This window comes from Mandrillus leucophaeus, unplaced genomic scaffold (genome assembly GCF_000951045.1).
Source record: "Mandrillus leucophaeus isolate KB7577 unplaced genomic scaffold, Mleu.le_1.0 Scaffold771, whole genome shotgun sequence".
NCBI lineage: Eukaryota > Metazoa > Chordata > Mammalia > Primates > Cercopithecidae > Mandrillus > Mandrillus leucophaeus.
Window position 1 is genome coordinate 56,964 of NW_012108375.1, and position 16,243 is coordinate 73,206.

Consider the following 16,243-nt stretch of genomic DNA (forward strand, 5'->3'; position numbering starts at 1 on the left):
AAATATAGAAAAATGTTAATAGAAGAATGTAGATGATGACTGGTCATTATAAAACTTAAAACTTTGCTGAAAAAGAAAATACAACACAGAGGCATGGACAGAAAAATAGACCAAAGAACATAATGGGGAGCTCAGAAACAGTCCTGCGGTATACATAGGTATGCAACTGTATTGATATACAGTAAAGTTTGCATCAGATTAATAGGAAAAAGTAGCCATCAGAAGAGAAAACTTGGAGCTGGATCACTACCTTCCATCATATTTAGTGGTAGACTCAAGATGAAAGATCTAAATGTTAAGTAAATCTAAGTAATTAATAGAAGTAAATGTGGGAGAAAACCTTTGTGACTCAGGAATGAAGAAAACTTTCTTAAGAACGATGAAGCGTAAATGATGGATCTGTCCTTATCCATGTTAATCTTTTTTTTTTTTTAAACAAACAAACAAGAGATACCATAAACAAAGAGAAAGAGAAACAGGCCATGGACTGGTAGAAGATATTTGGAATGTTTCAAATGACGAGTGTAATAACTGAAATAGACAATAAACTGGCCAGGCGCGGTGGCTCATGCCTGTACTCCCAGCACTTTGGAAGGCCAAGGCAGGTGGATCACCTGAGGTCAGGAGTTCAAGACCAGCCTGGCCAACATGGTGAAACCCCATCTCTACTAAAAATACAAAAATTAGTTGGGAGTGGTGGTGAGTGCCTGTAAGCCTAGCTAGTTGGGAGGTTGAGGCAGGAGAATTGCTTGAACCCGAGAGGTGGAGGTTGCAGTGATCTAAGATCGCATCACTGTACTCCAGCCTGGGTGACAGAGTGAGACTCCATCTCAAAACAAAAAAAGGAAGGAAAGAAAGAAAAGAAAATAGACAAAAAAAAAAAACAAAAAAAAACAAAAAAACTGCTACCAATTAGTCTTTACAGAAAATGGGGAAAAAAGGAGACGAATGGGCAAAAAGAATAGGAAATTTACAGAATGTTAAACCTTAATAGCTGGGTAGTTGTCAAACACCCCAGTAATCAGAAAAATTGAATCCAAACCAATACCAAAATAAAATGTTACATCCACCAAATATGCCAAAGTTAGAAAGTCACATAACATTGTTTGCAAATATGTGAGGAAATGAGAATCTTCACATCTAGCTAGCGAGAATATAAACTAGTACAGATTTTTATGAATGTAATTTAGCAGAATTTACCGAAATTAAATAGCCCTGTGACTTAGCAACTATATTCCTAGGTGTATATGCTAGAGAAATTTTTGCACAGGTCCATAACATGACATGAATTAGGATACTCACCACTACATTGTCTATGGCAGCGGTGAAGTGGAGAAATTAGCAGTATCACAGGTATCCATCACTAGAAAAATAGGTAAGATGCAATAGAGTCAAACTGTATGTATTTATATAAACAAAACAAACATAACACTAAATATTTATTGTTTCTGTAGTTATTATTCACCCAAGAATTCCAACTTAGATTTTTCTATACGCACTTAAAATTAACCAATCTGTAGTTTCTTTTAGAAAAAGTTATTTATGGCCGAGTGCAGCGGCTCACGCCTGTAATCCCAACACTTTGGGGGGCCAAGGCAGGCAGATCACCTGAGGTCGGGAGTTGAAGACCAGCCTGACCAATATGGAGAAATCCTGTCTCTACTAAAAATAACAAAATAATGCATGCCTGTAATCCCATCTACTCAGGAGGCTAAAGTAGGAGAATTGCTTGAACCCTGGAGGTGGAGGTTGCATTGAACCAAGATCGCACCATTGCACTTCAGCCTGGGCAACGAGAACAAAACTCTGTCTCAAAAAAAAAAAAAAAAAAAAGAAATTCATTTGTTTGACTGGGCATAGTGGCTCACATCTGTAATCTCAGCACTTTGGGAGAAAAGTGAGAGGATTGTTTGAGGCTAGGAGTTCAAAACCAACCTGGGCAATACAGTGATGCTATAAAAATAAATTTTTAAGTTGGATTCTTGTCTCACCTGTAGAAACCATCTAGTATTTTACTTCCATTCTTATTTTACTATCACTTCTAATTGCACTTATTTCTGTTCCACGACATGTGGTTTTGGTCAATATTATTTCTTAGATCCCAAATCTACTTTTAAGATTTATTTTTCATTGGAGTATTCCCTGGTACTTCTTATAGGGAGGTAAATTTTGAGCCCCTGAATTTCTGAAAATATCATTATTTTGCCCTCCAACTTGAGTAACTTTTAAATTTTGGATGTATTGCTTTACTGTCTTCTTGTAACCAAATCGCTGGTGAAAATTCCAATGTCAATCTCATCCTGTTCACTTTGTAATCATTTCCTTTATATTTTGGAACCTTTTAAAGAGATGTTTTTTATTTTTTTAATTTTTTTGAGGCAGAGCCTCACTTTGTTGCCTAGGCTGGACTGTAGTGGCACAATTGTCGGCTCACTGCAACCTCCGTCTCCTGGCCCAAGTGATCCTCCCATCTTACCCTCCCAAGTAGCTGGGACTACAGATGCGCATCACCACACCTAGCTGATTTTTGTATTTTTTCTAGAAACAGAGTTTCACCCTGTTGCCCAAGCTGGGCTTTTAACTCCTGGACTCAAGAGATCAGCCCACTTTGGCCTCCCAAAATGTGGGATTACAGGTGTGAGCCACCATGCCTTGTCAATGATGTTCTTTACACCTACTCTAAAATTTCATGAAGATGTATCTAGAAGTGTATGTTTATAGTTTTGCTTGGTACTAACTGGACTCATTCAGTCTGAGAACCTATGCTGTGCTTCATTCAGCTCTAGGAAAGCTTATTTTTTCCCCTTCATTGTTTCCTTTGAAGAAGGATTCATGTTGGAACATGAGGACTCCTCTTCCATGTCTCTTTTCACATTATTTCTTAGTTCATTTGCATTACTTTCTATGCAATCTAAACCTAAAGAGCTTTTTAATTTGCTCTATAGATGTCTCCTTTCTACTCTCCAGCCCAACTGTTGAATTTACTTTTGACGGTTCTATTTTACATTATAAACATCTAAATCCTTTCGTTAACAGCTTGTTTTCTAAACTCAATATCCTTTATACCTCAGAAGATATCATTTTACATATTGATTTCTTTAGACATTGGTACTTATGTTTGTTGACTCTCATGGTGTTACTATCTGCACTAATGGTGGGCAAAAGGAAGAACATGCCAATGGTCAGATCATGCTAGCTCAATAGGGCTATACTGGTTTTCCTTCTTAATCTAAGTACCCGCACTCTTTGCTCCTGCTTTGAACCAGATGTCCTTTCTGCACACAGCTTGGCATATAAAAGGTGGTTGAACTAAACCAATTACTTATGATGCACTATCACCACCATTCTTGGTCCTTTATATTGTCTTCTGAGGCATCTGAAGCAAAATCCACATCTCATGGTAGAATTCTCTGGCTCTAGCCCTTCAAAGAATTTCTCAAAAATTATGGATCCAGTGTACTCCTTCTTTACAAAACTGGCAAGATTATTAGATAACACTTCTGCCTATCATAGTATTAATCTTTGCTGTCCCTTGTAGGTATGTGGACAGGATGAGATTGAAGCATGCTCCATTTTGCTACTTTGAATAATTTATCTGCGAACAATTCCTCCTGTTCTTGGGAGAATGAATGTTCCTTTGAGGGATGCTGCAGTGAGGGATGATCCAAATATGAGATGTTTAGTATGCATTCTGGACAGGCATTAGTTCTCAGTGTATTAGGTTCTTCCTTTCATGAAGATGAGGAAACTTAAAATCATCCATCCTAAAATCCATGCTCTCTGCTCATGCTTTAATTTTTTAACAATTTGTGTTAGTTTTTCTTTTCTGACAAGGAAAAGTTTGAAAGAGCAACTGAAAGATCCTTCTAAAGCTATACCTTGGAGGAACACAATTAATTTGATTAGGTTTAAGGAAAGTCAGTATTTATAGGTTTGTTTTCTGAAAAATAAGATTTATTGAATCCCTTGAGGGGAAAAGCATAATTTTATAGCTTAGGTTTCTTCCTTCCCCAGTGATATGTTTCTCAAATTTTATCCTGAAATAAAATTGTGAGCCGACTGAGAAGCTAGATGGGCAGACGCATGGCAGATCACCATTGTCCCTGGTTGTTACATTAGAGAAGAAAGTTGTAACAGAAGATTCTTTTTGTCAGCCTCTTTCCTAAAGATTCTATAGAAAGGTTCAGGAGTATTTTGATTGTTCTCTACAATAAAACCTAGGTTGTTCTCTTAAAAAAAAATTTCAGGTGTTTTCTCTAAACATTCTCTAACATTTTAGGCTTTCTCAGCTTAGGATGAGCTTCTCAGGTGGTTGGACATTAGGACTGTGTATTATAGCTGACCACAAATTCTAATCTTGAAAAACTGCTTCATGAGACTGTAGAAGATAGCATTCTCTTAAGAACTTTCCAAAACTAAATGACTACTTACTATCCCCTGGGCTTATGAATTCTGTAAAGAATTAGCAGCTTTAGGTAGAATATGGCCAACTTTTTCTGAAGGTTCTTATTTAGAAACAAAGGAATACCTGAAGGTCTGAGTTGGCTGCCTGTCTAGATTATTATTATTATTTTTTTTAAAGAGGCATCTTGTCCACTTGTTCATCAATTAATGCTCTTGATGAATCATAATTTTTATTTCGATGTCTATTTCATAAGAAATCTATTCACTGAACATTAAAACAGAAGGCTGTATTAACAAAAAAGGCAACAGACTGAGTGAAAAAAATACCCTTCCAAACAGATTTCACGTGTCAATCTCCATCAGAGAAACATTTCCCATCTTAACGGCTCCCTTTAGAAGTAAATAATAATAATTTGAGATAAACTACACTTCTTCCACACCCAGATATACAGGTTTTTAATGCTCAAAAAAATTGTGTATTTTTCATGAGAATTTCTCTAACCCTGAATTTTGTAAATAAACCAGTTTAAACATCATTAGTTTATCAATCCTCTATGTGTTACCTCATCTAGATATATACAAAAATTTGGAATGGATAAATGTTGGTTGATAAAAATATTACATAGCTGCTAATGGGATTTTTTAAGTACAGCAAATTAATACTTAAAAGTGTAGTTCTGCTTATGGCAAGTTTTGTGTTTAAAATAATTAAGTATATATACATCTTCACATCCAGGCCAAAGAGGTCAGAAGAATATTTACAAAATAAATATGTAGGGAATTTTAGAATTTCACTGATTCAGATGAAGTGATGATTCCCTAATTAGCATAAAGCTTTAGATTGTGTCAACTATTGTATACTGTGTAAATTACTCTGATCAGCATAATTTTTTACTGGTTTGAGTTAAGAAATTTCAACCACTAAAAGACAGTTGTGGTTTTGATGAATTGCTATATACTACTTATTAAAATAAAGTTAGTTATGGGTATAGGCCTTAACTACAATTTACTCAACAATATATAAACTAAAAATGTCTTCTCCATTTCCTCAAAAAATTTATTCTTTTATTCAAATTTTGAAACTTAAGTTATTACTACAGCAAACTTCTAATTAAAAGTCCTTGTCATTTAATTTTAGTTTTCCAATACTTTCAAAGAAAACTTGGTATAATACTCCTCTTGGTTAAGTTTCTTACTCAACTTTGTGTTGCAAGAATACTATAAAATTTTAATTAACTACAGTAGAATAAAATACCAGTGCATATAACATCTGTTGCATTTATAATACTTCAATGTAATGTGCAGACAATGAAGTTAAGGTTTGCTAAAGATCCATTGTTCTGTGGGGCTTAATTCCTTTTCCAAAATTATAATCTATATATGTGGTTCAAGGTAAAGTAGTTGAAAACTTCACAATTATTAAATATTTCTGATTAAAAGTAGAATGTGACTGTGAAAATCTGAAATCAATAAAAGAAATGTTAACTATTTTAGAATGCCAAAATTAATATTTAAAAACAAACTAAGAATAAAGGGAACACCGAGACTTGTCTTAAAGAAGCTGTTTGTCATTCTTTTTTTTTTTTTTTAGATTACAACACACGTACAGTAAGTGAATTTTATCAAAATACAGCACATTTCTTATACTATATCCATAAAAATCAATTCCTATGTAAATAGTACTGAAAATCAACTAAAATGAGTTAAAATTTACAAAGAGTTGTTAAAGGGTTTCAATCAAAATTATTAAAACTATACAGTACAATAACCAATTGATAACATCTTGAAAGAAGTGCAATATTTGAGTTCACATATTTTTAAAAGTGCTGCCTACTTTGACTAGCAAGAATGGAAAGTGACTCCAACTCACTTTTGCAAATATAATGTGGCTTGGTGTTTTAAGCTAGTCTTATAAAAGTCTTAATTAAAATCAAGGTTGATAAACAAAGCATAACAGATTAAAAATTCCCAAATTGCATTTCTTAGTAAATAAAAATGAAGTGCAATAACCAAATATTGCTCTAATGAAAAGTTCCAGACTAGCCTCAACTAAACAGTTATTGGTCTTCTATGGCACTTTTTTCTGGTCCAAATAACCATGCATTAATCCTTACCATTACTTGTTACTCAAATTTTATTTGATTACATACAACAAAAACAAATAAAATTAATAGTCTGGATAAACAAAATTAATAAATCTCTATCATCACATATTTGTTACAGTAACTAGGAACAAAGAAAGGCAGTTGGTGGTAAAACACTATTACATTGATACACGTAGAAACCCTTTAAAGACTCTGAAGTGTTGAGTTCACATTTAATGTTAACCTGTAGAAACAGCCCTTTATTTGAACACCTTTACACAATGGCAGGCCTCAAGGACCCATCCCTTTGCTCTACAACTCTCCACAGCAATTCTCTATCACTGTGCCAGTTTCACAAACTTGCTTTGGTTTCCTAGCTCCATGCGTACTGTTTCCTTTTACTTTACCAAGGCAATGCAAGGCCAAACAAAAATCAAGAGGCTTTCCTAAACCTTCTTACATTTTGTGTTACAGGCAACACAATCTTAAAACTGGCCATTTTTGTTTCATTTGCTGCTTAAAATAAAAATTATAAATTAGATTTAAATGGAGCGCTAATTATAAAACAGATTGCAAGTACCACCATTTGCAAAAAAAAAAAAAAAAAAAAAAATCGGGATTTCCATAACACGGAGAATGCATGGACATGCAACCACAGTAGAGTTAAAAATTTCCTGTGACTAAAAAATTAAAAACTGAATCACCAGTAGCAAATGTATAGTCAATGGCTATGACAAGAACAGATCCTGCCGAGCTCATAAAATGCAATTATTGTCTTTTTTGCTTTATAAAAAAGACATTACCTATTTTATTGCATTATTCTCTTAATAAAAACATACTACCACATAGTACCCCCCATCCCCATTCTTTGCTTCCAGATTTTTATAGAAAATAACTGTTTTAATCTGGCCTTGGAAAGTGAACCCACCAGCACCACCTTCACCTACTCACTCTTCAATTCAATATGCACATAGCAAAAGCCAACACTTCAAATCTCTTGCCCACAACAAAAAAAAGTAGTTTCAGGAGAAAAACATTAATACCAGTTGAATAAAAATAAGGGCATAAAAGCTATGAGAGAGATAGCTCTGCCATCTGTCTCTGGGCTAAAATCAAGGCTAACTATTGCCTTGCACACAGTTCAGTCATGTATATGAAATCCAAAAATAAACCTACAATCTATACAAAAACAACACAGGTTTGTTTTTGTAGCCTTGATTGCTATGTTTAAAAACCTAACAAGTTTTATATGGTATGAATTCAACAGTCTCCTTTATATTCTGTACAGTGGTTCTTTCCCTCTAACCACAAGTTCCATTACTTCATTAATGTACAAATTTGAACATAATTTTTTGAGTTCTTCTTTATATATAAAAATAGTCAAAATATTAATTTCCCCTGCAAGTATCTTCCAATAAATCTTGCTGTCTTCCCCCCTTTTTTTGTCCACAGTGCTTATGAGGAAACTTCTCGTACAATGATGAGTTCAACTGTATTCTGGAAAGTTTTTAGCAAGGACACTGCTTGTCCATGTTCAATATTTATAAAACTGTAGCCATTAGCCTGGAAGAAAGAGGAAAAATGCTTTTAGGAAAAACATTTTATAGTAATTTATTTGCATTTCTGCCAAGTAGTTCACAAACCTGTAAGAAAATAAGAATCACTTTGGCAACTTAGAATAACATATAAATTCACAGGCCCTACCCAAACCAAGGAATAAAGTCTCTGAAGATGGGGTCTAGAAATGTGTGTTTTGTCCAACTTTTCAGACAATTCTCATGTAGCAGTTCAATGTTAGGAATCACTAAGAAATAATGTCAGACATGGTGCTGTATAATGCTAATGTGCGTCTGAGGTGACCAAACTGTAGCACAGCAAGGGGCAAGGGCTAGCCTTCCGATTGTCTTGAAGCCATCACATCAAGACCACCATATTTCTTACAATTAAGGTTAATATTTACTGAGGTTCTACTGTGTACCAAACATACAATTCTAAGTGTGTAATATGAATTAGATCCTTTGAGTCTCATAATGCTCAAAAAAGATTCTTTCACCATCTTATTTTAGAGAAGAGAAAGCCCAGGCATGGAGAGGTAAAGTAACTTGCTCGGTCACAAATTGAAACTACAGATTCCCAAATGGTTCAGGAAAATAAACGCGTATAACTGTATGAGTGTATGAGTGAGTGTGACTCTCTCTGTGTGTGTGTGTGTGTGTGTGTGTGTGTGTGTGTATAGACGGAGGGAGAAAAGCAGAAGAAAGAGGAGAATAAATGCTAAAGACAATGTAGCAAATTATGAACAACTGGTGACCAAATGATGTAATACTGGTGTTTATTGTACTATTTTTGTGGCTTTTCTCTAAGCTTGAAATTATTTAAATTTTTTTTTTAAATTAATTTTATTTTTAAAAAGTGTTGGAACCAGAATTTAAACTCAGGAAGTCTGGTTTTCAGAATCTGTACTTTCAGCTACTAGATATTAATGTCTCTTTTTTTTTTCTTGGTTTGAGGGTTATTTTTTAGTTCTTTAGTTCTCAACTAAGAACAGTGATGGTAGGGGTAGAAAATGAGAGCTAGACTTGTGTCCTAGGCTTGTCTTCTTCTAAGACTGCAAGTGTTTACGTAAAATGAGTAGCTGAAAGAACAAAGAAAAGGAAGGGACAGGAAAAAATGAGTTTCTCAGATTTAAAAATTTTCTTCTCCATTTCTGAAAGGCCAATAGCCCACATCCAAGAAGTAGTACTCTAATCCCCCTCAAATTAGTAAAAATTAACATTCCTGAGCTTAAACAAAATCCTATGATGTATCAAACTTTTTTTTTTTTTGAGACTGAGTCTCGCTCTGTCGCTCAGGTTGGAGTGCAGTGGCGTGATCTCAGGTCACCGCAAGCTCCGCCTCCCGGGTTCATGCCATTCTCCTGCCTCAGCCTCCCACGATTTTCAAAGTTGAAGTGAAAACATTTTAAACTATGAAAACATTAGAGTGTTATAAAATGAAAAACAAATAAAGATTTATTTTAATTACCTGAATAATTTTATCACCTGGCTGCAGTAATTTTGATGCTGGTCCTTCAGGCTGTACCCTTGTTACAAATATACCCTTTAATAACAAAAAAATAATTGTTTATTTAACTAAAAACAGTATGTATAAATAACAGAGTACCAAGGAGCAACTTCTCCTCCACACCATGCAAATATTTCAATCATGGTACAAGTTTTCTCCCTGACTTCTCTGAGTAATACTGTAACAAACTAGCTATTTTTACCTCTAGTAATTCTGACCTCAGTGATTTCTCTTGAGAGTAATAAAATTGCTTTTATAGATGTGTGAAAAAGCAATAAGAAAATTAAAGATCACTTGATAATATCACAAACATTCATAGTTTTTGGTTAAATTGTTTTAACTTGAACTGATCAAATTACAAAACAAAAAGGTAAGCAATAGAGTGGGGAATCAAGGTGATGTCTACCTAGATTTACATAAACATCTACTAGATTTTCACTTACATATAAGTATTGAATCAGCAAATAAAACTTTATAGGTGTTTCAAGAATATACAAAGAAAACTTACATCATCATCAGGTCTGAATGGGTTTCCTCTACCCCCGACACCACCTGATATGCTAAATCCAAGTTCTGGATCCTTTTCAACCCTCACTCGAATCTGAGTTAATATGAAAATAAAGGAAACTTACTATTTCAGAAAAAGTTATAATGCCACAACATCTATATTTAAATACTGATGGGTTAAGTCCAAGCAAACATAAACATAAGAATTCATCAAAAATAAACATTTGGTCAGATGAAGTGAAATACAACATAGAATATTATGTTAATGAGTTAGTGAGTTAAAGGCAGAGCTGAGATTATATAAAGCATAGCTCCTAATTTTATTGCTTGTCTTATAAGGATAAGGAATCAATTAAAATTGACCCTGTTTTACTTTTTAGACATCATAGATTTTAATGCCATAGTATATAAACACAAAACATGTATATTATTATCAGTTTCCACTTGTGGGACATCTAAATTACACAGTATCTCTGTTTAGTGGCTTGTTTCATAAGATATCTAAATGATCCACTGTGGTTTTGTGATACTAACTCTTCATTTACTGAATCTGTTTAAAGGCTTCAAAGGAGGTAGGATTTTAAAATATGACCAATTGATAGTTTTTATAACCAAGCTATAGAAAAAGATGCAAGAATTAAAACTTGTGTTATAAAACACTCCCTTTCACCAGAGACACAACCAAAATGAATAAAGCATTTGTTCTCTACCTTTCTAATATTATTGATCATTTTATTAATAACTATCAAGACATAAGAAATGTATAGCTTGCTGACTTTTTAAATAATTTTTAAGATTAAATACTCAAAGTAGTTTGAAGTCTGTAGTCAAATTTCAAAATCTAAGGAGTTAAGATTTTAAGTGTCACAGAACAATTTCAGGTTAATGGTCTCCTATTTATATTCTTAAGGAATGTCTGACTACTGGAGTATCCTGGAGTATCAACCAGTTGTGGAAAAGCAACTGTACCAGAATAAATAAATCATGCCCAAAATACTAAATCCTATGTTGTATGATCACAAAGTCAAATAAAAATCACCAAGTTTAATACCTTATAAACATAACATAAAAATAAAACTTTAAATGGTAACAACTATGTTAACATTCTATATGGATTTACTGCTAATAATTAAGTAACTTATAAAAATACATAAAAAGCTTAGTCCCATATTTCAAATAGTCTTGATAATTCTTACCTCTTGTTTTGCCAGTTCATGGCCTTGTCTAGGAGAACAATGGGGCTGTGTATATGGAGGCTGGTGGGCCACTTTCAGCATCAAGTAATCAATTAGTTGTTCTCTAGAGGGATGCCTTGCCACAGATGCCTGAGGGGGGTGATGTATTTGACTATAATTTGCCTGAGGCCTGAGAGGCTGGCCCATCTGTCCATTACTCAAAGGCATCTAAGAAAAACATGAAGTATCTTAAAATGACCAATAATAATGTCTTATTTCAAATATTTGGATTTCTTCTTGGAGCATTACAAAAGCACTAGAGTTTCACATTCCAATTAAGTCAAACAATACCATGCCACTTACTATTTTTCTATTAATTTTAAACCTTAAAAGAAATAAGCTATTAATGTCTTAATTCTAAAGTTTCCCGAGTGCTTGTTACATTCACTTTTTTAAGCTTTCAAATGGAAGTACATCATATCTATATTTTAAATTACTTGCTTTTTTGGGAGCTATATTTGTATTTTCTTAGATGTATCTGTATTATAGTAACCAAATGTTAAAATGGCACATAGTATACCAAAATTTTAAAATTTAAGCGTCTATGAGATGCGTATCTTTTCCCATACTAAATCAAACACACATACACAAAAGGTACATTTGCTGATGTTTTTCTTCAGAAAAAAACTAATTTTGTGGTAAAATTCTTTCCAAATTTAAATATATTTTTCCACTTTTATTCCTTCTTTCCCAGAATTAACAAGTCAATTCAGCTATCTATGTAGAAAACTGATTTATTCCTTGTGTGTATGTTAGCAACTTTTACAATCTCTTAATATTAATTTCAGACTGTTAGCCACAAAAATTAAATGTTGACATTCTACCCTATTCATAAAGCAAAAAGCAAAAAAAAAAACAAAAACAAAAACAAAAAAATAGAAATTATTAGTTTGTTGTTGTTAGAGAACTATCTTTGTTTTAATGTCTCTCATTTTTAGAGAATAAACCTGACTTAAAATCACCTTTGTAGAAATGTGGCTAATAGCTTATTCTGTTAGCATGAGTAATCTATCTTAAGGCGGGGCGCAGTAGCTCATGCCTATAATCCCAGCACTTTGGGAGGCCTACACAGGAGGACTGCTTCAGGCCAGGAGTTCAAGATCAGCCTGGGAAAACAGCAAGACCCTATCTCTTAAAAAAAAAAAAAAAAAAAAAAAAAATTGGCTGGGCATGGTGGTGCACACCTGTAGTCCCAGCTTCTTGGGAGGCTCAAGTAGGAGGATCATCTGAGCCCAGTAGTTTAAGGCTGCAGTGAGCTATGATTATGCCCCTGCACCTCAGCCTGGGTGACAGAGCAAGACTCCATCTCTATACACAAAAAAAAGAGGTTACAGTCATATTACAAATATTTGTATATAAAAAGATTTTTGTGTAGAAAAATATGGTAAAGCTATTAACTTATAATTTCCTTGTTGGTTAGTAACAGAAAGAAAATCTCATCGATAAGAAAATTACGGGAAAACTCTGAGGGAAATAGTTGAGGTCCAGTTCCCTAAATTATCCCAAAGTAGAAAAGTTTGGAGAAAGATATGGCAACAGTTTCAAAACTACATGCTTTTCTTGGTGAACCTTGCTGAAAGATATAAAGTAGTTTAGCTTTGGTAAAGATTTGTACTTTTTAAAAAAGGCATTCTATTTCACTGTTAAACTGCGTTGTACTTGAGAACTCAGTTAAATTCTGAAGTCTGGGAACACACATGGGTATTCTGTGACAGGACACAAGGATGTTACTGACAAATCTTATACTGGTTGGAGAGAAGGAAAATGAAGTGCTATATTAGCCCAACATTTTTAGGGAAAAAAACCTGTTTATTACTTGATCACTATAGATTTAATGCAACTGATTTGCCCATGAGTAATTAACTGGTTCTGCTGTTGCTTTATTACTCACATACGATTCTGCAGATAGCCCATGATTTTCTCTACGTTTATACCATTTATTCCTACATGTAAATTCAGTATCTTTCTCCTGGGTAAAATCCAGGTGATAATTACTACTGACCTTAAGACTCCCTGACACCAGATATTTGGTCTTGCCTACATCAGTGTTAAACATACACATGGAATGTATTAAGCTACAATTAGCAGATGGCTCAGGAAATTAAAAAGTATTAAAACTAACTCAGTAACCCTAAACCACAAAATATATGTAATGAGAAAAAACTGGGTGACAAAGCTCAGTTAAAAGAAAAGAGGGTTAGAAACTTATGAACTTATATATTAGATGAACTTAAGTATTAGATGACTGGGTAGCTACTACTGTGAAGGGCAACATAAAAGTTTTATGTCATAAATAACTATGCTTCATAATTATATCTGGTCATACTAGAGGGATGGAATCAGTTAAGAAAATAAGGAAAAATAGCTGAGGGAGGAGAGTAAAAAATTATCTGTCTGGCACTGGCCATACATAGATAATTGCAACAAAAGTACTAAAAACTCAACCATCATCTATTCTGTCATATACAAAAATCTTTCAAGATGATTTCTAACTACATTTGAGGTAATAACATTTGACTTTGGTAACAGTAAAAGATCCTAGAATGAAGAATTTAACACAAGTTCATCTTCAATTCTCCAAATAGTTTTACTATCAGGAATACCAAAAAGGCCCTGATTCAAATGATAAAACAAATAGGTGTTACTATATAAGAGAAATCTAAATGCAAAAATAAAACAATTTCTCCAGGGTGGAAAAATCATCGAATGAATTGAGAAATAGTAGACAGGGTCAAATCCTATTTTGTATTTCTGATATTTTTAAAATCCTTACTAATAAAGGGGGGAAAGCCCTCAAAAAAGTATTTTCATCTAAAGCAAATATAATATCTAGTCCAAAAGCTGCAAAATATAGAAAGCTCACAGATACTACATTTTGTTTTCCCAAGCACCCACTTTCATCAAGCTGTCTGGAGGAACATCTTTGTGACTAAGTGTGGCTGATGAGTAGCTCTGCTGTCCTGAAATCAATATACCATCTTGACAAGAATCTCCTGAACTGGATGTCTGGGTATGCTTCAAATGAGAAGGAAATAAAAAGTAAACAAATAATGTTCTTTAAGATGTGAAACCAAGGGGATGACACCAGGAAAAAGTATTGCCAAATAGTGCAAAGATGAAGACCCAAATCAAACACTGCCATCATTATTGCCATCAATTAGTATTTTTCACGTCTTCCAAAGGTACATAGCAAGATGTTTTTGTATGTATGAAAAGCTTATATGAAAATATAATCTATTTATGTACAATACACACATGTAGAAGATGAATGCTGCATGTTATTTTCCTTTTAGTTTTACTTACAGCAATACCTAGCTTTTAAGACCTTTGAACAAATATAATTATTAATCAAAGTTCAGAGTCTCAAATTTTAAGACCAACTAAAACACACTCAAGTTGAGCACTATAAAAAGATTTTTGGTAAAAATAAATAAATAACTGCTGTTCTTCTAATAGAACAGTCCCCATGGGATTTTTTTTCCCCTAAATTTTAATAAGCAGAACCAATACACTTATAGTCTTATAAAACTTACTTTATTGGGGTAAGACTGGGGTGTGAAATGAATATAAAATTTGCTGTAGCTTAATTCTGCCACACTGAGTTCAACAGTTTCAAAAGTACTGATTTGGAGAAATGCTATTAAACCCAATTAACTGGTTAATATTATTCCTGTATTATAGTTTACCAAGCCGATAGCTTTAGGGGAAAAATAGACTCAATCTCATTATCCCTGAATATATATATACACACACGTATCTCTCTCTATATATACATATATATATACACACACACACATCTCTCTATCTCTCTCTTTTTGGAGACAGAGTCTCACTTTGCCACCAAGGCTGTACTGTAGTAGTGTGATCATGGCTCACTACAGGGGGGTGGGGCAGGGCAGAGACAGGGTCTCCCTACACTGCCCTGGCTGGTGTCAAATTCCTGGGCTCAAGTGATCCTCTAGCCTCAGTATCCCAAAGTGCTGGGATTACAGGTGTGAGCCACTGCACAGAGCCCCTGAATATTTCTTATTATAAATATGCCAGGAAGCAAGACACATATGTTTTTCACTTCAATTTTAGTTCTAAGCACATCCCTATATATGTTTTAGAAAACAAAACAGATTGCAATAAATAGCACTATTGTTACGTTCAAAACAGCTTATGGCTAGCAACATAGAAATGCAGACTACATCATCATATTGAAAAATTAATCTAAAATCTACTTTGTTATGACATACTACAGCACACATGTAAAGTTAAGGATTTCGAATTTAATCTTAGAAATTATATCTGCAACAGATCTATCATGTGCAGTTAGTTCAAACCATGGCTTAGAATTTTTAGACATGATCTAATTTTGTGTATTTACGCAATGAATACTTTATTTTCCTTCTCCCTTTCTGAGATGTGCTTTTAGAATACATAATAATGAATTTAGCTCTCAGCTTGAAATTTTAACTGAGGTGTGAATGTATAACTATGTTTACCTTTTAAAAGAACAAGGATACCATGAATGTAAAAGTCAATGGATTCAAAGGCTCCAAATTGAAAAAAAAACAAGCACAAAATGTTACTATAAAAGAATCTGGAAAATACAATTGCTCCAGGTGACTATAAATGGCAAAGATTACCCCTGAGTTAATAAAAGCCACCGATCTTTACCCCCATGGACTCTTGGAATGAGAGACTGATAGTTATCACCCTTGTCTCTTATCTTTTAAATTGAGAGGTTCCTGGCTGGGCACAGTGGATCACGCCTGTAATCCCAGCACTTTGTGAGGCCGAGGCAGGCAGCTCATCTGAGGTAAGGAGTTCAAGACCCCTGGCCAACATAGTGAAACCCCGTCTCTGATAAAAATGCAAAAATTAGCCAGGTGTGGTGGCGGGCACCTGTAATCCCAGCTACTTGGAAGGAGGAGGCAGGAGACTCGCTTGAACTCAGGAGGCGGA

At 34.1% G+C, this 16,243-nt stretch overlaps 1 protein-coding gene across 5 annotated transcripts in view; it reads right to left on the reverse strand.

Annotated features, from left to right (window-relative positions):
• Positions 1–5,954: 5,954 nt before the first annotated feature.
• The window catches only part of ERBB2IP (erbb2 interacting protein), a 149,987-nt gene continuing 139,698 nt past the window's right edge, over positions 5,955–16,243 (reverse strand). For 3 of the 5 annotated variants that reach the window (XM_011966741.1, XM_011966740.1, XM_011966739.1), the window contains 4 exons: positions 11,255–11,461; positions 10,060–10,152; positions 9,513–9,587; positions 5,955–8,051 (listed from right to left, as the gene is read on the reverse strand). In XM_011966741.1, coding sequence (XP_011822131.1) covers positions 7,944–8,051; positions 9,513–9,587; positions 10,060–10,152; positions 11,255–11,461 — 483 coding nt within the window. In that variant the 3' untranslated portion in view covers positions 5,955–7,943. The remainder of the gene's footprint in view (positions 8,052–9,512; positions 9,588–10,059; positions 10,153–11,254; positions 11,462–16,243) is intronic. The other 2 variants (XM_011966743.1, XM_011966742.1) reach the window with 2 other exon arrangements.